General features: G+C 42.1%; 1 protein-coding gene across 1 annotated transcript in view; it reads left to right on the forward strand.

Moving 5' to 3' along the window:
• The window catches only part of LOC121923894 (synaptophysin), a 46,428-nt gene extending 25,749 nt beyond the window's left edge, over positions 1-20,679 (forward strand). The window contains exons 4-7 of the mRNA XM_042454816.1: positions 309-507; positions 3,496-3,687; positions 10,887-11,187; positions 16,854-20,679. Of these exons, the coding sequence (XP_042310750.1) occupies positions 309-507; positions 3,496-3,687; positions 10,887-11,183 (688 nt within the window). The 3' untranslated portion in view covers positions 11,184-11,187; positions 16,854-20,679. The remainder of the gene's footprint in view (positions 1-308; positions 508-3,495; positions 3,688-10,886; positions 11,188-16,853) is intronic.
• The last annotated feature ends 602 nt before the right edge of the window (positions 20,680-21,281 follow it).

Genomic DNA, 21,281 nt, shown 5'->3' on the forward strand with positions numbered 1-21,281 from the left:
ATCACATCATGTGGCACCAGTCTTGATAGAAGAATGACCTGTTTGCATGAAGATGTGCTTTTTCTTTGTCCGTTCTCAATTTAATTAGCCATAAATTTCACTGGCTGATCCTAGCTTTTAATGTAATAAGGAAGGATGAAACATCTCTCTGAGTAACTTGCATAAGCCTCCCATCCTGTCTTCTGATAGTTATATACGGAAAGGTTGCAAAATATTCTCAAGAGTGCATATAGCTATGATGTCATAAGCACCACTTCCTCTATGGCCACCTGTCTTAATTTTTCTGTCTTTCTTCTTCCTACTTCCAGGCTCCACCAGGTGTACTTTGATGCTCCAGCTTGTAAAGGGACTGAACAGGAGAAGGTTTTCTTGATTGGAGACTATTCGTCTTCGGCCGAATTTTTCGTTACCATCGCAGTCTTTGCCTTCCTGTACTCCCTAGCTGCCATTGTTGTCTACATCTTCATGCAGGACAAGTACAGGGAGAACAACAAGGGCCCCATGATTGTGAGTGCCTGATGCAAAATATGCACAACTAGATGTAAAGTGTCAATCAATCATTTATTAATGCTTAGACCAAATGCCATTTGCATACAAAGTGTTAAAATGCAATACAACATGTAGGAAGAGCATAATAAAAGTACAACGTAAAATAAATTACACAAACCTTGCATGCAAAAGATTTAAAATGCAATTTGGTTAAAATATGGACAATAAAACTATAATTAAATGAGAGCATCCCCAGAGCAACCAACATCAATATTGGCAATATCTCTTGCCCAAATTTTCATTGCTTTCAGGGCAAAAGAGAAATCTTGGGGGTTTTAAAATTAAATTTACTGTATTAAAATACAGTATCCTCTTGATAATATAAAGAAAATATTACATCTGTTTTCCAACATCAGATACTCAGTAGCATTGCATGGGCTTAAGCAGCGGGTAGGAAAAAAAGCAAATGATTTTTTTATGCCTACTGCCTGGGCGGGTTGATCTTCTTTTACCTGTGTTTTCTACCTCTGTTAAGTTGTACAAAATCTTGTGAGTTACCATAGAGTCAGTATCAAGCAGGAAATAAAAAATCTTTTCTGAATCAGTCTTAGAATCAAAACAAGGCAGAATAGATCTCAGAAATTTGGCTCTAGGTTCAGAATATAATGGGGGGAAAAACCAACCAGGCAGATCCTCAATTTCTGCTTACTTTTGTCATTTTGACCACACTCTGATGTCGCTTGACCACACACATCCCATTTTCATCTGTGAGACATTGGGGGGTATGGAAGTCTGTTGCTAGTGCTGGCTCTACCATTCGGCAGACAGCCATCACCAGTGGCAATCCTCGGGCGCCATGAAAGGGCAGCAAACATTTTGAAATGGTAAATTAAGTGCTATATTTTTAGCAGGTGCAGAAGGGAAGACAATGATTTGGAGTTCAGTGAAACCTCTCATGTTGGCCTTGGGTGTTAAAACCATAAACATCTGAAATTAATGGAGAAAGCAAGAGAAGCAGTGACAGGGATGCTTTGGTCTATGAGCCAAATTTGGCCCATTGGGCACAACCATTCAGTCTGTGGGATGCCCAGACATGGCCCCTCCATTTTTAAAAGGGGAGGAAGAGGAAGAACAGCTTATCCACAGACTTGAGATTTCATTTTGCTCTTTTTTCACTTTTCTGAGAAGGCAAGGGATGTGTGAAACAGCTGAGCATTCGTCTGAAGCCAAGTCCTTGTTGTTTTGCCTTTGACCTGCCCATTTCTTTCCTCATTCCTGTTCTAGAGCAACCATTTTCAGAGAAGTGGTGCCTGGTCTGGTATCAATCCTTGAGCCATTGTCCATAGAGTTTTCAGAAAAGAACCAAAAAAGATGTACCAATAGGCACAAATGTGATACCAGTCCCTGGCCCATTGCTGAAAAAATAATAGTGCCATCTTACAGCGCTTCATAAATAAAGATTAATAATAATTAATAATAATACCTCCTCAGATAGTCTGAGAAGCACTGTTCTAGATTATGTTGGATTAGGTAACTGCAGGAATAGGTCACCGTTTGCCTAATTATCCTGAATGCACCAGATCCTGTCTGATCATGGAAACTAAGCAAGGTCAGCTTTGGTTAGTACTTGGATGGGAGAGTGCCCAGGAATACCAGGTGCTGCAGGTTATACCTCAGAGGAAGGAACTGGCAAAACCAATTCTGAGTATTCCTTGCCGAAAGAAAACCTTACAAAATTCATGGGGTCACAATAATTTGACAGGTCATTTGATGGCACATGTGCACGCACATGCACACACACACAAAGGTAACTGTGGCAAGTCTGGAGGCCAGTTTTCTGTCTTTGGGCCCTCTGGGAGCTGCATAGCCTGCCAGCAATGCCATACATTTAAGTAATAATTAATAATAATAATAATAATAATAATAATAATAATAATAATAATAATTTATATTTTCCCTCCTCTCCCTGGGAATCAAGGCAGCAGAGATAAAATACAATAAAACAATAATAACTAAATTAAATCCCCTAACCCTCCCCATCTTAAATTAATAAAATTCACAATTAAAATTCTGATCAGTTACAATCAGATGGAATGGACCATCTAAGACGGATGGGAGATCCATCATAGGGATCAAGGTGGGAAGGCAGAAGACGGAAGAGATCCATTTTGACTGCCTTCTTAAAAGCATCTAAGGTCGTTCCATAGTTTTGGGGTGGCCAGTAGTCTGTGTGAAATTTGGTGAGGAAAGGAAAAAAAATCATTATATATAGTCCCCACCTTGTAACCAGTGGCATCACTAGGGTTGGCATCACTCGGTGTCGTAACCCATGGTGCCACTCCACTCATTGACCTCCTCCCATACCACACCATATAAAATCCTTAGCAATGTTTTTTGTACTAATGTTACTCATAAACCATAATTCCCATGTATCACTGGATCTAATGGCCATACTTGTGACATAAACGACTAAGAAAATTTAAATTATTCCTTTAAATTACAATATCGTACGCATAGCCTAAATGCATTTACATAGACATCATTTCATGTGGTTATAGTGAAAATTTGGTAAAATGTGATATTTTTAAAGAAAATTTAAAAATATTTTTTTAAAAAAATTGAAATTTAATAGGCCTTTCCTTTCTCCTTCTGTTGAGCCTCATCCCACTCACACTATCTCTCCAGCATTTTAATGGGACCCAGGTGAATACCACAGCCCATATCTGCCCAAAAGCAAATGTTTGGGGAACAGTGGTGTCACACACCCCATAGGGTGTCACCTGGTGTGATCCGCACCCTCTGCATACCCTAGTGGCACCATGTCCTACATTTAAACTTTCTGTCCAGGAAGAATGCCAAATCATCCTCCATTCTGAACACCACTAAGAAGTGGATTGAATAACACCTTGTTTGGTGTTCCCCTTCAAGAAATTCATTTATTTGGCAGTTTGACCTCACTGGTGCTTTAGACTGCTACGTCTTTAACTCTCGTTTCCTCCATTGTAGGATTTTGTGGTGACAGCTGTTTTCACCTTCATGTGGCTGGTGAGCTCCTGTGCTTGGGCCAAGGGGCTTTCAGATGTCAAGGAGGCCACTGACCCCGACAATGTGATTAAGAGTGTGACCGCCTGTGAAGAATCAAGCGTGAAGTGCAAGGAGATACGGGAGCCCATCACCTCTGGCCTCAACACCTCTGTGGTTAGTCTTCCAACATCCTATAATTAGTTATTACGGAGGCATACATGTGGCTATGTTAAGGTTGCCAGGTGAAATAATGGACAGTGCTCCTATACCTTGAATGGGATTGTAAAGGAGGGAATTACAGCTTGTGTTGCTTATACAGTCAGCCCTCCTTATCCACAGATTTTTTTATCCATGGATTCAAGCTTCCACGGCTTGAAAATACTTTTAAAATAAACAAATCCCCATAGGCAAACCTTGATTTTGCCCTTTTATATAAGGGACACCATTTTACTGTACCATTACATTTAATGGGACTTGAGTATCCATGGATTTTGATATCCACAGGGGATCCTGGAACCAAACCCCAGCAAATACCAAGGGCCCACTGTATAACAAGCAGTCCCTGCTGAAATCCCCTGTTCTACACAATAGTTATGTAAATGGAGAGGAGCCCTGTCCCTTATGTCACTGGAAACTCTGGTGTGTCTAAGTATTTGTACAATCGAAGTGTATGTTTTGTACACATTTGTATTTTGTATTTTTGAACATTGTGATCCTATAGATCAGGGGTTCCCAACCCAGGGGATGTGAGATAGAATTTCAGGGGGTGCGACAAAGCATTGCTTGTGTCCTTAAGTGACAAGTCACAAATCATCACCCAATTGTTTACGAATAGATTTGAATCTATTTGCCCAGTTTAGATTCTCATTTTATGCACTGAGCTAAAAGATTATTTTTTAAACTTCAATTTGCTCACCCACAGCTTTGCATGCAGTTCCATTTGTGGTTCCAAAATTAGAAAATAGACTTGTTCGTCTACAAATGTGATATTACTTTTGTAGAGGGTGCAGACACATTAATCAAACATTTTCTAGGGGTGTGGGGCATAGAAAAGGTTCGGAGCCACTGATATAAATCTAGCCGTGTGCTTTTTCATGGGGTGGGGGTTGTTGTACATGTCTGCTTTTTGCATTTGGGGTGTGTTGTTTTTAATCCTGAATTTCTTAGGAATACAGATCAGTCTTATGTTTACTGTATTTAGCATGGATTCTATTCTTTATTTTGTCAGAAGGTCACAAGCTGTTTTTGTTTTGATTGTGTCGCTATGGAACAAAATAAAAAAGAGCATTACAACAACAGCCCTTTCTTCTACAAGTGGCACGTTTCCACCACTTTTTAAAAAGCTATTTTGCTATTAATTATTTAACTGTGGAGGCAATGTACAAGTGCCAATGTAGGCCATTACACCAGAGTTTGCACCACTCTCTTTTGTGTTGGTATTTTTGTTCTTGCTTTGCTTTCATATGTATACATCTCTTGCTATGTCAGGGTATAAATGTGACTCAACTAATGCACATGCCTGCAGTGATCTGTAGATATTAGTGCTTGCTGATCTGTAATTAATTGATAAGTGGTTTCAGGGGAAATCCTTTATTAACAGATTCACACTATCTCACTGTCCAGTTCTGTTGGGGTTTTTTTTATCAGTTCTGTTTACTATTGTCCACATCCTGAGATTCCAGTTTTGGATCTGACCCACAGTCCTTTTGGGCCTGGATGCCACTTTGCTCATGCTTTTCAATATTTTTTGTGTGAGTGGGGAAGCCCAGAAGTATTGTGCTTAGGCTCTTCTTTCTGTTCCCATCTTTTCCATCTCTGTGAGAGCAATATGGTCAGATATTCTAAAAACAGATTCATTTATATACCACTTCATATTAAACTAACAGTGTCTAAGCGGTTTACAACTGTAAGCTAATTCTACTGTCTGGAGTCATATATTTTTCTAAAACTACATTAAAAACAACTATATTGAGGCATCTCACAATGTCACACAATCCAGTTCTATTCAATTTAATACCCAACCAAACACACATAAAGAAATTCTACAGGGCTGGAGAACCTCCATCCCACAAACAAGATGCTACCCTAGGACTTCTCTCTCCAGCCTAAAGCAATTCTCGATTCTCCCCATTGACACTGATCAATGAAGTCTTTAAAAAACAAAAAACAAAATGGGGGACTCATGCACACTACAGGAAAAAAAAAACCCCAACCTTAATCGGATGCATTCGAAATTCATGTGAACAACACAGATTCAACCCACATTCTACCACGATTATTTACACTACCTGAATAAACCCAAGTGTATCCAAAAAAAGCTTCCACTGCTCTCCCTGGGACCCAGCAGCAGCTGGTGGCTCTGCTATCAGTAGCGTGGTTTATGCTTATCTTTAAAAGAACTATCCAAAGTGCTGATCTCTATCCACAAAACATCTTCAGCACTACAGATGGTGCCTCGTACATTCAGATTAAAACCCAGAGCAGATTCACTGCACCATGGATGGGGGAGCAGTCAGCGGCCACTAAAGTGGTCTTTGATTTAAACCTTAATGCTGTGTGGTTCAGGGCAAGGGGGATAGCTGTGGAGGGAAGAGTAGAGAAAACAGCTCTGGCCTTGTTCACTTTTGACACTGGCTTCATCCAAATCTGGTTCTAACTCCACCCACTAGTGACTTACATCCAAAATCCACAAAACAGTTATACCTTTATGAAGCCAATCAAAATGCTCAATATACATGTTGCAAGCTTTCAAAGCTCCACTGGCTTCTTCATCAGGCGAAGGTGTTTAAAATCATCATACAGGAGAAAGAAAGAAAAACTGATGATATTAAGTCATAGCCCTGCATTTGGTCAAGATGTTGTGGTTGTCCTCAGTTTAGATGGTAATGGAAGGATGGTTGCCCATGAGAAAATGTAGCCAAAATAGCCTTAAAAGTAGCTTGAAAGGGCTCCTCTCCCCCATTTACTACACTATGTAATAGGATTGCAGTGCTGTAATGACTTGTGTTTATGCTAATAGCCACAGCAGCAGTCATGTTAGGGCAAATGCAGAGACAGGATTGCTCTCTAATAAGAATAAGCTAGTGAGTCCCAACCTTTAGTCCTCCAGATGTTTTGGGCTTCAACTCCCATATTTCCTTAATTTTGGCCAAGTTGACTGGGGCTTTCGGGGTCTGAAATCCAAAACAAAGGTTGGGAATCATAGGAATAAGGAATGATTTGCTGGCTGTATAAATCAGCAATCAAAGACCAAACTCCACTGGCAGGGGCTTTTTCATAGACTTGAACATAGTTTCCCGTGACAATACGGTCGGCTCTCTGTATCTATGGATTTAAGTATCCATGGCTTGAAAACATTAAAAAACTATATAAATTCCCAAAAGCAACCCTTGATTTTTCCCATTTTATATAAGGGACCCCATTGTACTATGCCATTGCACACAATTCTGTTCTCCCGCATGGTGCCAATGTGCCTCATAGAATTAACCAACTGAAGTGGCTGCCTCATTTTGCCTAATGTCAGGGCTGGCCCTGGGGAGAAAGGTAGTACTTGGCTGCTGCCCCTTAACTGGTAACTAAGCATTGTTGTGTAAGGTCCCATGTCCTATCCGAAAGTATCAAGACTGGAACTCAGAAAAATTATTTTCTTGTACAGCAACTCCCAGAATCCCTCAACTACCATGGCCATTTGGCATGATGGGCGAGGTTTCTGACAATTGTCGTCCAAAAATGTAACTTCCCAAGCTCTGGTCAAGAGGTGATACAGTACTTGATTCTTTGCATTCTACTAAGAATATGCTTCCCCATCCCTTAGTGCTTTGTCTGAGGGCCAATTTATATTGGCTAATTTAAAGGAAAAGTGAATCTCCAGACTGCTGATGAGGCATCCTAGGCCTGTCACTTGTCCAACTGTTAGTCACAGAGGTACTGTATTGTCTGATGGATATATTTATATAACTCAGACTTTTAATTTCCAGCAGAATAGAGAAGACTGTGAAGGCCTTTCAGATTAGCTTTTTTGTATATGCAGCTGTTGCTGGGAGACCTACTACCAAGGGCAGCAGAATTGCTGAACTCCCTTAGATGATCTGTCTGTTACTAACCACTGGCTGCAATGCTTAGTCATTTGAACAAGTGGCATTTCAAACTCTCTTGCAGCCAGGAAACTTTTGGGTTCCCATTAGAAGCTGGTCTGGTCCTTTCCAGTCAGTTGATCAATAATACAGGACAAAGTTCTACAATAGGGTGTGTTTGCTCATCACAAAATGTGTCCCCATCCTCTTGCAAATGGGCACCATAAGATGAGAGGGAACATTTTGTTACCTGAGATGGAACAGCAAATGGTTCCTCACTACCACTCAAAGCTATTTTTTTGTTTGTTTTCTAATATTGTCTGTCACTTCAAGAAAGACTGAAGATTGAAGACTGACTAGTAAATGTTTTAAACCAAGGGCCCTTTCACACTACCCAATTATAGCACTATGGTTCCCCTTTAATTGCCAGTGTTGCATCCTACAGAATCCTGGGATTGGTAGTTTGGTCAGAAGGACTAGTTTTGAATCTGGATCCTCCAGGTCCCAAGACAACACTTTAAAATACACTTGTCCCTTCATATCCACAGGGGGTCTGTTCCGGACCTCCCACAGGTAACAAAAAATGTGGTACCTCCAGTCCCATTGTTTCCTATGGAAGTGTAACATGCATGCAGTCACTGGCGCGGCCACGTGTATGTGCCTCCATTATAAACAACAAGGCTTGCTGTCTGTGGAAGCTCAAATCTGAAGATGGCAAGACCACAAATTTTAAAAAAAGGCCACTGTACTGTAGTAGAATCGCTAGGGTTGTTGTAAATTATACTGGTAGAATTCAAAGATATAGCCATGTTAGTCTGTAGAATCAGTATGTAGAGATATCTTGTAGTACCTTTGAGACTAACTAAAATAATATTTATATTTATTTATTTCAGTTAGTCTCAAAGGTGCTACAAGTTCTCTCTACATACATACTATAACTTATGCTGCCACCCCTAGGCTCAGAGCCTTCAGATCACTGGCTCTTCTGGAGTAAATTGGGCCACTATGGAGTAGAAAGATTCTGGTTTACTTACTACCAGTGGCTAGTAGACTGGGGAACTCAAAGGAACTGTCCATGTCCCAGGATGTTTGAGTCTACCAGCCTTATTTGCAAGTACCAAGGGGTCCGGGCACCATGCAGTGATAGTAGAGGCCTCCAGGAGTTCGCAGTGGACAACTACATCCCAGCCAGTCTTCCTGATGCCTCTGGGCAAGTAGACTGGGTTCTTCCCAAGACCTTCAGTCTCCAGGAGTCTTGGTCTATCTGTGGAGAGGTGCAGCAGTACACTCCACACTGTTTCAGGCAGATGGAAGACCTAAGCCCAAAACGCATAGACCAAAAGAAGCAGTTTCTGTTGCTTTGGAGGCATTCAGATGACACCTTTGAACCGGATCAAAAAGGAGCCGATTAAATTCGGCTTCTAAGGTGGGCAGCTTGCGACCATGGTGGCAGCCTGCTTTGGAAGCAGGCCATCTACTTCATCCCCTAGTCCGCTATTTATTACACTACCCTTTATTTTAGTGGCCCCAGAACACATTTTCTGGGACTTGTTGACTGATCATTCTAAATCCATCACACTTAAGATTGCCACCTTTGCAGTGGCAACACAAAAGATCCATTGCAATTCCTTGAAGACAGCAGCAGTGGACGGCAAAGGGGATCAGTTGTTGTAGCTGTCATTATTATTGTTGGTTGACTATTTTATCCAGTAACCTTTTTTTAAAGCTTTTCTCAGCCTGTGTCTAATGCAATTATAATTTTGTCACCAGCATCCAACCTGTATTTGTTGTACTAGATCAGGGGTTCCTAGCCTGTGCTCTGAGGAGCACTTAGGGCTCTGCGTGCCCTTCCCAGGTGCTCTGTAGCCACTCCAGGAAAATGAAACAAATAAAAATTGAATGAAATTAAAGAATGAGACTATATTTTTATATATACTCCTAAACACCACTAACTTGTAAGACATAGCGTAGGCCTCTTAGGGGCTCTGCCATAGAAATAAAGGCTCCGCAAGTCAAAAAGGTTGGGAACACCTGTACTAGATACATGATTTTGTCAGAAAGTTTTGTAATGAATGTTGTCCCACAGACAAATAAAAAATTATCTACTTCACTCCACACCTGAAGGCAGACACCCCCCTCTGAGGTGTCACCCGGTGCAGTCTCCACCCTGCTAGAAGCACCCCTGAACCTCTTCTACACCATACTGTAGTGAGAAAGCTCCTTGGATGCTTCCAGATGTTACATTTTCCTTGTCTCATTCACTAAAGTCAGTGGGGAGTGGTGGAGAATTCCAGACACTCTAGGCCGGCGATGGCGAACTTGTGGCATGTGTGCCAGAGGTGGCACTCAGAGCCCTCTCTATGGGCACATATGCCATCGCCCCAGCCAGAGTTTGCCAGGGTTTGTTATTAGAAAGCCAGAGGGACATGGCACTTTGCAATAAATAAGTGGGATTTGGGTTGAAATTTGGGCAGTCTAAAAGGTTCACCATCACTGCCCTAGGCTTCCATTTGTAGCTTACCTGTATTTTCCCAATGCTTCCAAGTTCATTTTCCATATCTCCACTTGACATCCTTCTAGAGTTCAGTGTGAGCCAAAAAGGCAGAAGGTTGCAACTCCATCCTCCCCTTTTGACCCCATCAGCAATACACAGGAGCAGTCAGTAACAGATCTAAGACACCAGTCTCCTTTCTTGCAAATAGCCCATAGGGACACAAGGTGGAAAGCCCCACCACTCTCATGAACATTGTCATCACAACCATTCCTGCTGCTTTGAGATTTGCATTATCTTAACAATTTTCTCCTCCCAGCAAGATAGAATGGCTCCAGATGGAGAAAAGACCCCATGCTTTTTTACTTACCGTATATACTCAACTATAAGTTGACCTCATGTATAAGTCAAGGGCATGTTTGGGGGCCAAAATTATGGATTTTTACATGACCCATGGATAAGTCGAGAGTAAAACCTGGGGGCATGTAATAAAGGATCTAAAGGATGAATCAAAGGAAAACAATGCCAGAGATCTTACAAAATTCTAGCAGGCATAACTATTTGTGGTCACACTAAAGGCTGAATGGATACGAGAGTAGAGGGGGGGTCAGTTCTTCCAGGACAGATTACAGTCTTGCCTTTCACCAGAGGATGGCTCCTTTTTAAATAAAAGTTTAAAAGTACAGTACTTGCCTGTGGATAAATCAACACAGGTTCATTATTTGACTAAAATGTCTAGACTTATCCATGAGTATATACAGTAATTGTCCTTTTTCTACCTTGCCTTTTTGTCTCCCTCCACCCTCCAGGTTTTTGGCTTCCTGAACTTGGTGCTTTGGTTGGGGAACATGTGGTTCGTGTTTAAAGAGACCGGTTGGAGTACACCCTTCATGAAGTACCCACCTGCACAGGAGAAGCCACCGGCACCTGAGGCCTATGGTGATTCCTACAACCAAGCCCCAGGCTATGGACAGCAAGACACGTATGGGCAGCAGGGTGGCTACCAACCTGATTACAGCCAGCAGGGCTATGGCCAGCAGGGAGAATATGGCCAGCAAGGTGGCTATGTCCAAGGCGGGCCCACTTCCTTTGCAAACCAGATGTAGGCGGGTGAGTAATAAAGACAAAAGCTGGTTAGGTTTGGGTGGGATACAGTGGGGTGTGATAGGATTGGATGGGATGTGCCTGTGGTTCCACTCCCAACTAGGAAGATGAAGGTCTTCAATCTATCTTTACACACTTCACACGAAATGCATTAAAATTGTGTGCATGAGGAACTGAGTTCTACAATGCAAACATTAAGCAAATGTAGCTTGTGTGTATAATTTATATTACAGGTTGAGTCTTCCTTATCAGAAATGCTTGGGACCAGAAGTGTTTTGGATTTCAGAGTTTTGGGGATTTTGGAATATTTACATATACATAAAGCAATATCTTGGATATGGGACCCAAGTCTAAACATGAAATTCACTTCTGCTTTGTATACACCTTATACACATAGGCTAAAGTTAATTTTATACCCAATATTTTTAATAGCTTTGTGCATGAAACAAAGTTTATGGATACTGAACCATCAGAAAGTAAAGGAGTTACCTTTTTAGCCATCCATGTGGAAAAAAATGGATTTTGGAATATTTCAAATTCTGGAAATCTGGATAAGGGAGACTCAAACTGTATTTTGCACAGTTTATTCAGGTTCTTCTGGTGATGGGGACAGAGCAAGGCATTAACCACTGGAGACTGTATTCCATTCCTAAATCCCTCTGGTTTCTCAAGCCCAAATTCTGGGTATTACTTAACTCGGAGTAACTGTGTGTTATGCTGGTGCAAGCCCTTCCTTGAATGGGGTGTAGTAGCACTATGGGGAAAGCCTGACGGGGTAGTTTTCACTCCCACTTTCACCCCCACATGTTGTCACATCGCCTATGGTCTGATTACCTTTGGCAACTTGCTGCTGGCTACAGATCTTCTCTTTTTCTTCCAACATAGTTACACACCACCAGTAGCCAGTAGCATCTTGTCCTAAGATTTCAGAAGGTCCCAATCACAAAGGCAGGTTTCTAGCTCCAATGGATTCTCAGAAAGCAAGGTTCTCCTTCCAGTGTAGTAGTAGTAGTAGTAGTAGTAGTAGTAGTAATAGTAATGTATCATTTGTTTGTTTCTTTCTTTCTAGCTCACCTTTTCCCCAGATTGGGATGCAAACTGGTTTACAATTATTTAAAAAAACTGTTAAAAATCCACAAGATACAAAAGTTAAAACCACAGTTAAATAGCCAGAAAAGATTAAAACCAGCTTAAAACATATATCATTAAACTCTTTGAGGTTTCTTGGTGTTTATGGGATTCTTCAGTGAATAGATCAGAGTAGGGGATTTGTGGTAATCCCAAGGCTGGACTGAAGTTCGTGTCATTCTTCACTACTGGCCAATAGCTGCAGAACAGATGACGACGACGACGATGATCGTGATCATAATTTCTATCCTGCCTTTTCCCTAGATTGGGACTCAAATTAGCCTACAATTATTTTTTTAAAAACTGTTAAAAATCCACAAGATACAAAAGTGAAAGCACAATGAAACAATAAAAATGAAAAACAGGTTAAAACATACATAATTAAAACACATACAAACCAGCATAGCAATTAGCAATATCCAGTGCATTCTGTAAGATGGGCCTTATATAGTAATCACTCCTCAAATGCCTGTCAGAATAAAAAAGTTTTTACTTGTCTGTAAAAAGATAGCAGAGAGGGTGTTAGTCTAACTTCTCCACGAAGAGTGTACCAGAGGCTAGGGACAACCACTGAGAAGGCCTTCTCCCATGTTCTCACCAGATGTACTTGTGAGGATGGGGGCACAGTGAGAAGGGCCTCCCCAGAAATGAACCATAGCTGGTAGAACATTGTCAGAATGGCATGGCCCCGTACATAGGCTGATCAGAATCAATGCTGCTGGGGAACGCTATAGCTAGGTAAGAAACAGGGGAAATCATAAGGGCCCTTTCATGCTACAGTTGTAGTGCTGTGATTAACTGCTATGTCCACATCCTATGGAGATCTGGGATTTGCAGTTTAGGAGAGGAGCATTTAGGGTTCCCAGCCAGAGAGCTGTGGTGCCTCAGGAAAATATGAGCCCCAGGATTCCACAGATGGAGCCATGACAGTTAAAGACGTGGAATCATAGCACTGTAATGAAAGGTAACCCTAAATACAGCTGGTAGATGTGGCCATTGCAGCCTTTTAAGATTGTAGGTCCCTCTACTTGTCCCACCCACAGACACTCACAGTATGAGCAAACTCTTACAGATAGGGACTGTGCAGGGAGGAGTGAAGGCTATGCTTGTGCTTTTTAAAAATAAATATGTAGATTGGCTGTAATGCTCACCAAGAGGAAGCAGTGGAGAACAGAAGGTTAGCAAAGTGCTGAGGCAGCTGGAAAACCTTTGCTGGAGAGCAATACTTTTTCTGTTCTAGTTCTGTCTCTGTTCCATGTCCTGTCAGCTCTCCCCCTTTGTCCCCCTCCTTTTGTTCCTTGACAACATTGCACACCTCTGTGGTAAAAGGTTGTCCTGGTTGTGGTGCAGCAGAATTGATTCGTGCCCTCAAGTGCCAATATTCTGAGTCAATTTTCAATAGTGGCATGGCACTACAATATATGGCATTGTACTAGCACAGCTGTCCTGATGCCTGATCTTGCACATTTATTTGCTGGCTCAGTGCCCATATACTCCATCAACCATGGGAGTAACAAAGTGAAGGGAAGGGAATGTCGTTATTAAATAGCTAACGTTACGTTAAACACAGAGAAGGTACCACTGGACAGCTATTCTTGCATGCCCACTCTCTCTGACAAATTGCTCTGTGTAACTCAAAAGCTAGTGTGTGCTGACATAGAAGTGTCCAGATGACAACTTTGTGGCATGGGCATTTACTAAGGACGATAGATATGTTAAGCAATGCATTTATTAGGGAAATGTCAATGAATCTAAATACCCTAAAAGCACCAGCTCCTGTCTGATCTTGGAAGCTCAGCAGAGTTAACCCTAGTTAGTACTTGGATAGCAGACCAACAATGAATACCAGATGCTATAGGCTATATTTTGAGAAAGGAACGGGCAAAACTACCTCTGAGGATTCCTTGCCAAAGAAAATGCTATGAAATTCATGGGGTCATCATAAGTTGACAGACAGGTTGAGGCACATGTGCACACAGAGTCATCAGATTGGGAGACAGGCAGGCCTGACCAATGGGTTCACTTCTCCAGTAGGTTCTGCACATAACTCCATACAAATGAACGGGAGTTTATTTCCAAGCCAGACCCCTCCAGATCAAATCCATGAGATTAAAAGAAGTAAGCAACAAATAAAATAATTTAGATCATCCCAAAGGAAAGAAAGTCAACATAAGTCTGAGGCTGATAGAGTGTGACTTGCCCAGGGTCAACCAGTAGGTTTCATGGCTCAGTGGGGATTCAAACCCTGGTTTCCAGAGCTGTAGCCCAACACTCAAACCACTACACCACACTGGCTCCATAATACCCTTCAAACTGAAGCCCTCCGTTCTTTTAATTCTCAGTCCCACCGTTAAACTGCTCTCTTTATTGCTTAAAACTGCCCCAAGGGATTGCTTGGGAAATATTCCTGTACCTCATTGTGTACTGCAGTGATATAGAACCGATGACACAGTTGTGTCTGTCAGCTGGGTAGAATAACACTCCCACACAGCTGGGCTGCAAGTATCTGGATCTCCCAGAGCGTGACCATGAGCTCTGAAATTAGAACCGCTGGGATAATCACTGCCGGATAATCTGCTTTTCTGGCCTGGGCGGAGCGGGTTGGAATTTGCTAGTCTGTGGCAGGGCCAGCCCTGCTAGGCTTCACTCGGCTGAATAGGGATGTATGCATTTGTAACTGCTTCAGATGACAAATGCTGGGGGACAGCAGCAATAGCCCCCACCACCATCCCTCCTGAGTCTCTCTCACACACCTATTTAGCCAATTTCTTCTCTTAAATGGCAGAGCACCACACAAATTAGATTATTGGACAGTTTAAATTTCAATTCAAATTCAGGATAGATCCAGATTTTATCACACGTGTTATTGTCCTATATTAGAGTTACTGGAGTGTTTGGGGTATGGTGGAGGCTTTGCTAGTTTTTTCCCCATGTTCCTCTATTTTTTTATTGATCTTAATTTCTTGTAGAACTTACGATTATTTGGGGTGAGCTGCACTGAACATGTCAGCATTCTTTTAATGTGTTTATTGCTCATACAGGGTTGGGCGTTTGATGCCTAAATAAATAAATATTCAGGTGCGGAAAACAGCAAGGTTATTAAATGCTTGATCTTTTAAACTAAGGTGCCATGGATTGAAATTTAGATCACTCTCCTGCATCCAAAGTATATGCTTTGTGAATGAGGCAGGTTGAGTATCCCTTTTTTGGAATTCTGAAATCTGAAATACTCCAAAATCCAAAAAATGTCCAAACGGGTAGCTGAGATTGTAACACCGTTGTTTCCTGATGGCTCAGTGTACATAAATGTTGTTTCATGCACAAAATTATTAAAAATATAATGTATAAAATTACCTTCAGGCTACGTGTATAGTGTTTATATGAAACATGAGTGAATTTCATGTTTAGACTTGAGGCCCATCTCCAAAATAGCTCATTATGTATATGCAAAGGTTCCAAAATCCAAAACACTTCTGGTCCCAAGCATTTTGGATAACGGAGACCTAACCTGTACACAGTTACAGCTCTTTGACTCCATTTTAACTTCCATGGCAACATCCTATGGAATCCTGGGACTTGTACTTTAGTGAGCCACTAGAGGTCTCTGGTACAAAATTCTAAATAGCTCATGAAACTACAAATCCCAGGATTTCCTAGGATGGAGTCATGGCTGTTAAAACAGGAGAAAAGTGCTGCAATATTGAAGCAAAGGAATGATGTTTCAATTTCAGTTAAGCAAACTATAGCAATAGACGGTTGCTAGAAAGGTCAATCAAAGATGAAGAATTCTTAATCAGAAATGCTTTGAATGCTTTTGAACAACAGAGCATGTTTCTCTGAACAAATGAGTCACTGCGTCTTTTCTACCTTCTGCTTACAACTGAGAAGTGTGGTCTGCAAACACAGGTTGATTCTCCCTTATCTGAAATGCTTGGAACCAGGAGTGCTTGGGATTTTGGAGTTTTTCAGATTTTGGAATATTTGCATATACATAGTGAGATATCTTGGTGATGGCAACCAGGTCTAAACATGAAATTCATTTATGCTTTGTATAAGATAGCCTGAGAGCAGTTTGATACACAACATTTTTATGCATGAAACAAAGTTTGTGTACATTGAGCCATCAGAAAGCAAAAGTGTCACTATCTCAATCACAGGGGTGGATAAATTTGGCCCTCCACACCCACGTATTCATGGATTCAAGTGGCTTGAAAATATTCCAAAAATATATACATTCCAAAAAACAAAGCTTGATTTTATTGTTTTCTATAAGGGACACCATTTCATTATGCCACTGCACTTGAGCATCCATGGATCTTGGTATCCACATGGGGGTTCTGCAATCAAACCCCAGCAGATACGAAGGGCCCGCTGTAATTCCGAAATCCAGATATGGGAAACTCATCTTGTAATTTGACATGTGCCTCTGGAGGGTGGAAGGAGTGAATAATCTTCTGTTTTTTTGATGTGCAACATTACAGGATGGAAGCAGTGTTTTCAGAGTTCATCCTCTCTCTCTCTCTCTCTCTCTTTTCTTTCTGCAGGACCCTCACCCCCAGTAAGTGGCGCTGTGAGGAGGAAGCCGCCATCTTGTCCCTGCCCCCCATGTCTCCTTGTGCAGGGGAAAGGGGGGGCTGGTGGGTGCTCGCGCTGGGAGGGGGCTGGCGGGGTACCCCCCTCCCAGAATGAATGTAGATGTTCGTGCTGTTTATATATATATATAAATATATATTATATATATATGAGAAACTACAACTAGAGATAGAGACTGCCCCCTCTCCCACTGCCCCATTGCTCATGCCCACACACAAGCACACACACACACATACACTACCCGTCATTTACCCCCACCTTGGGACAGCTCCTTAACCCCTCACTTGTCCTTGAATTCTGCCTTCCCCTAGGGCCTGCCATCCAAGATCCTCACCATGGGCTATACACTCTCCCCTCTGACCCCTATCAATGGCCCTCCTTGTACCTTTTGGATCCCACACCCTCCCACTTGACCGTATGGAAGGCACTGCATGACTCTCATGCCATCATCCCAATACATGGCAAACCCATCTCCATCTCCCCTCTGCATGCCCAGATGAAAGCGAGATGGTCCTAGGGGGAGGGGGGTCTGAGGTTGGAGGTGGGGGGCTCTTTGGATGCTGTCTTGAGGGTCCAAAATCCAGGCAGTTCAGGGTTTCAGTGGGATTGGGGATCAATTCTCTATCTGGCACTTGAATTCATATTCTTTAGACACACTTCTGTTCCAGGCCCGCCCAGCCCCAAAACAATGTAAGGGTCAGGATAGAAGGTGGTGTAAATCTGGGGGTGTTACTCTTCCGCTCCCCCAAATTGAAGATTGGGGGTGCCAGTTATTGTTCTGAAGGGGTGCGTGTCTATTTGTTTCTGCAGAAGAGTTTATTCTAGTAGGGAGGGAAAAAGACAATTGGGGTGTGGAATTGCTCCTAGTGAGCTCTCTATCTATTATTCAGGGGGCCAGAGCCCCATTTATTGCCCCTAATACCAGCATGTATGCCATGATGATCAGTCCATCTGGGGCCCACAGTTCAGGGGTGGGGTGGGGACTGAGGGGGAGACGCCATCCCTTTCCCCTCATGCTTTCTCTAAACCACCTTCCCCATTCTTCTGTCACTTTAAGTCTTTCATTTTTATTTTTCTGAGGCTTCACATTCAAAGTATGTAGAGAATCAGAATCAGAATCATAGAGTTGGAAGGGCCCTCAAAAGGAATCTAGTTCAACCTTCTGCTCAATGCAGGATCTCAAGCTAAAGCATCCCTAGCAGGTAGTTGTCCAGTCTCCTTTAGAAGATGTCCATACAAAGAGACCCACCACCTCTCCAGGGAATTGGCTTCACTGCCAAATAGCAAGTACATTTCTAAAACCATTCTCACTGTCAAGAAGTTCCTTCTGATTTTCAGTCAAAATCTACTCTCCTGTAACTTCAAACCATAAGTCCTGGTCCTACCATGGGGGGCCATTTTAATAGGAGTTCATTCTGACACCTTGTATCCACCTCATTGTCCTCACAATCGGAGTTGTAAAAGTCAGCACTAGGCATGGAGGAACATCTTGATCCAGTCCGTTTCTGAAAAGGATTCTGCCAAACTGTACAGCTCTATCTATGCTCAGGATGGACAGAATGTGAGAACTGAAAAAAAGAAAAGAAAGAAAATCAAAGGACAGAGAAATCAGAACTGACCATTTGTCCATCCACTCATATGGCTTTGAGATTGGGTTTATTTACTTACTTATTTGTTTTTATTGTATTCATTTCTATCCTGCCTTTCTCCCGCTACAGGGACTCAAGGCGGCTAACAACATGTTTAAAAGAACACAAAAGCTTTAAAAAGTATAAATCTAAGGTTTTAAAATACAAGCAATTTATGAAGTTAAAAACATTAAACATTAAAAATATTCAAGTGTATTAAAATACTATATACAAATCTTACAATCCAGATTGTGCAGTATTTAAAAGCCCAACCTTTGTCAATTTGTAAAGCTTGACAAAAGCAAAAATGTTTTCCTTTTCTGCCAGCGGAAGGAGAGCAAAGGCGGAGCCATCTTAGCCTCTCTGGGGAGGGAGTCCCAAAGTCTGGGAGCAGCCACAAAGAAGGCCCTCTCCCTTGTTCCCACCAAACAGACTTGAGAAAATGGTGGGACAAAAAGAAGGGCCTCTCTAGAGGATCGGAGAACTCTATTGGGCTCATAAAGGGAGATATGGTCCTTCAGATAACCATATTTGAAATTCTCTGTATTCAGCAATACTTGTGGTGCTGATCTGAGATCACTACCTCTTCTCCCCCTCTGGGTACAACATAGTCTTATGTTGGGAATAGTGAAACTTATTGACTTTGGTCAATACGGATGTGTGAGAATTTACTTTCAGTTGACTTTTTGATAAGAATTTCCCAAAATGTATCAATTACTTCATTTTCCAAGAGAAAACAAGAAAGAGTCATCTAGCTCCTTAAAAGATCATATAACATGAACATTCATGAAATATTGCCATCTTCAGCAGATGAATGATTTCAGTACATATAGTTTAAACATGATGAGAGATGTGCATATAGATAGTGAAGTCAGAGGGAAATTACATACAGAAAGTATTGGCAGTTGTAGTCATTGTAATTTCTTCATATTTGGGACTGGGAAAGTCTAGAATTCTGGAAAAACCAGTGAAATAGGCTGGTGTATCCATCCCTAGTGTACAATCCTTTAGTTCCTGGTTATCCATAGGTTGGTTCACACACACACACCATCTCCACACACCTTTTGCATTTTGAGAGATGTGTGAGGCAATCTTCAGAGATTAAAGACATTACATTTTGGACAACAACTCCCAGAATCCCCCAGCCGGCAGCAAGGGAGCTGCCCCAGAAGAAAAATAATGCCCAGGCTCTGGCAAGAACTTGAAGGAAATGTCAATGTTAGATCCCCACAGGAGATCTGACCTGAGCTATCATTTGTGGTTCAAAGATGTTGAGGCTCACTGCGGAGGCAAAAATTTGTGCTATCAGCGCCTCCAGAGTTTTCACAAGATTGTAAGCCTGCTGCTGGTAAGACACACATTTGCACATACTCCTAGAGAAGGCCCATAGATAATCTAGGTAGAGGAGGGTGTCTAATCTACCACAAACATGATCCGTAAAAAACAGTGTGAAGGCGCTATTAACACAGATCGGGTGTGACATCTTGTATTAGGTATCAAGGTGTCACCTTTAGCCACAGCTTGGACAAGTTACTTTTTGGAATGCAGTTTCCAGAATCTCCTAGCCAGCATGATACTGGAAGTTATAGCTCAAAAAATAACTTTTCCAGACTGTGCCCTTAGCACATTAGAAACCGGTAGGGTCTGGGTTTGCTTCTTAAGTAAATGTGCTGAGGATGAAAATAATGTTAACATCTCTTTCTCTTCCCACTCCTTCCCATGTCTAATTCATTTTTAAATGCTCCATCCTTTTACCATTTCTCCCCCTGCTTCTCCCCATATCACTTTCTTTTTCACATTTTTATTAGCTCTCTTTAGCTTCCCACTCACCTATCCTTTTCTCTGGCCCTTCCCAAAATTCCTGCTCCTCTACTCTCAATCTATAACCTGTGGCCTCCAAAGAGACCGGTTTTTAATCCCAGCCAAAGCTTCCCCCCAGCCCTCTCCCTCACATCTGCCCCACAGCCCTTCCCCATCTACCCCAGTGGCACTCTGACTATATATTACTCAGTGTCTGTGTATCTGATCGTGCCGTAATTGTGCGTTTCGGTTTGTCCGGCTCTTTGCCCCGGTCGATATCGTGTGATTTTTTCTTCCATCTTTAAATGACAAAAAAATAATAATACCAACAACGACAGCAACAGCAAAATGACAGGAAAAAAATATGCATCAATCCCCCCCAAGTCTGCCCCCCTCACCCCAAAAGGTATAGAGAAAAAATGGATAAAAACCAAATAAAAACAGAAAGAAAATGTATTTCAAAAAAAGCAAATGTCTGAAGTGTCTTTATTTCAGGTCATTCTTACCATACCTTATGTCCATGTCTCCCAAACTCAGTGTAATTCTGTTTGCATGTGTGTTGTTGTTCTTTTGTGCCTTCAAGTTGTTTCTGACTTATGGCAATCCTAAAGTGAACCTTTGCAGGATTTGTTTAGTGAAGGTCTGCCTTTGCCTTCCTCTGAGGCTGAGAGACAAAGGCCCGTTCCGCACGGGTGTAATAGTACGGACTGGGTCTGTACCTAGGGTTAGAAAGGGGCGTCCCTTCCGGACACTCCTAACCCTAGTACGGATCGAGTCCGTACAAAATGGCGGTGCCTGTTCCACACGGGGGCCGCCATGACTACGTCACCACCGCGCCGCCTCCAAACGAGGTGGTGTGGTTGTGATGTCATCACGCCGCACGAGGGCGCCTAGAACACCCTTTCCATGGCGCGAGAAGGAGCTCTGAAATGGAGCTCCTTCTGCGGTTTG

Source organism: Sceloporus undulatus, chromosome 2 (assembly GCF_019175285.1).
Source record: "Sceloporus undulatus isolate JIND9_A2432 ecotype Alabama chromosome 2, SceUnd_v1.1, whole genome shotgun sequence".
In the NCBI taxonomy this organism is placed as follows: Eukaryota; Metazoa; Chordata; class Lepidosauria; order Squamata; family Phrynosomatidae; genus Sceloporus; species Sceloporus undulatus.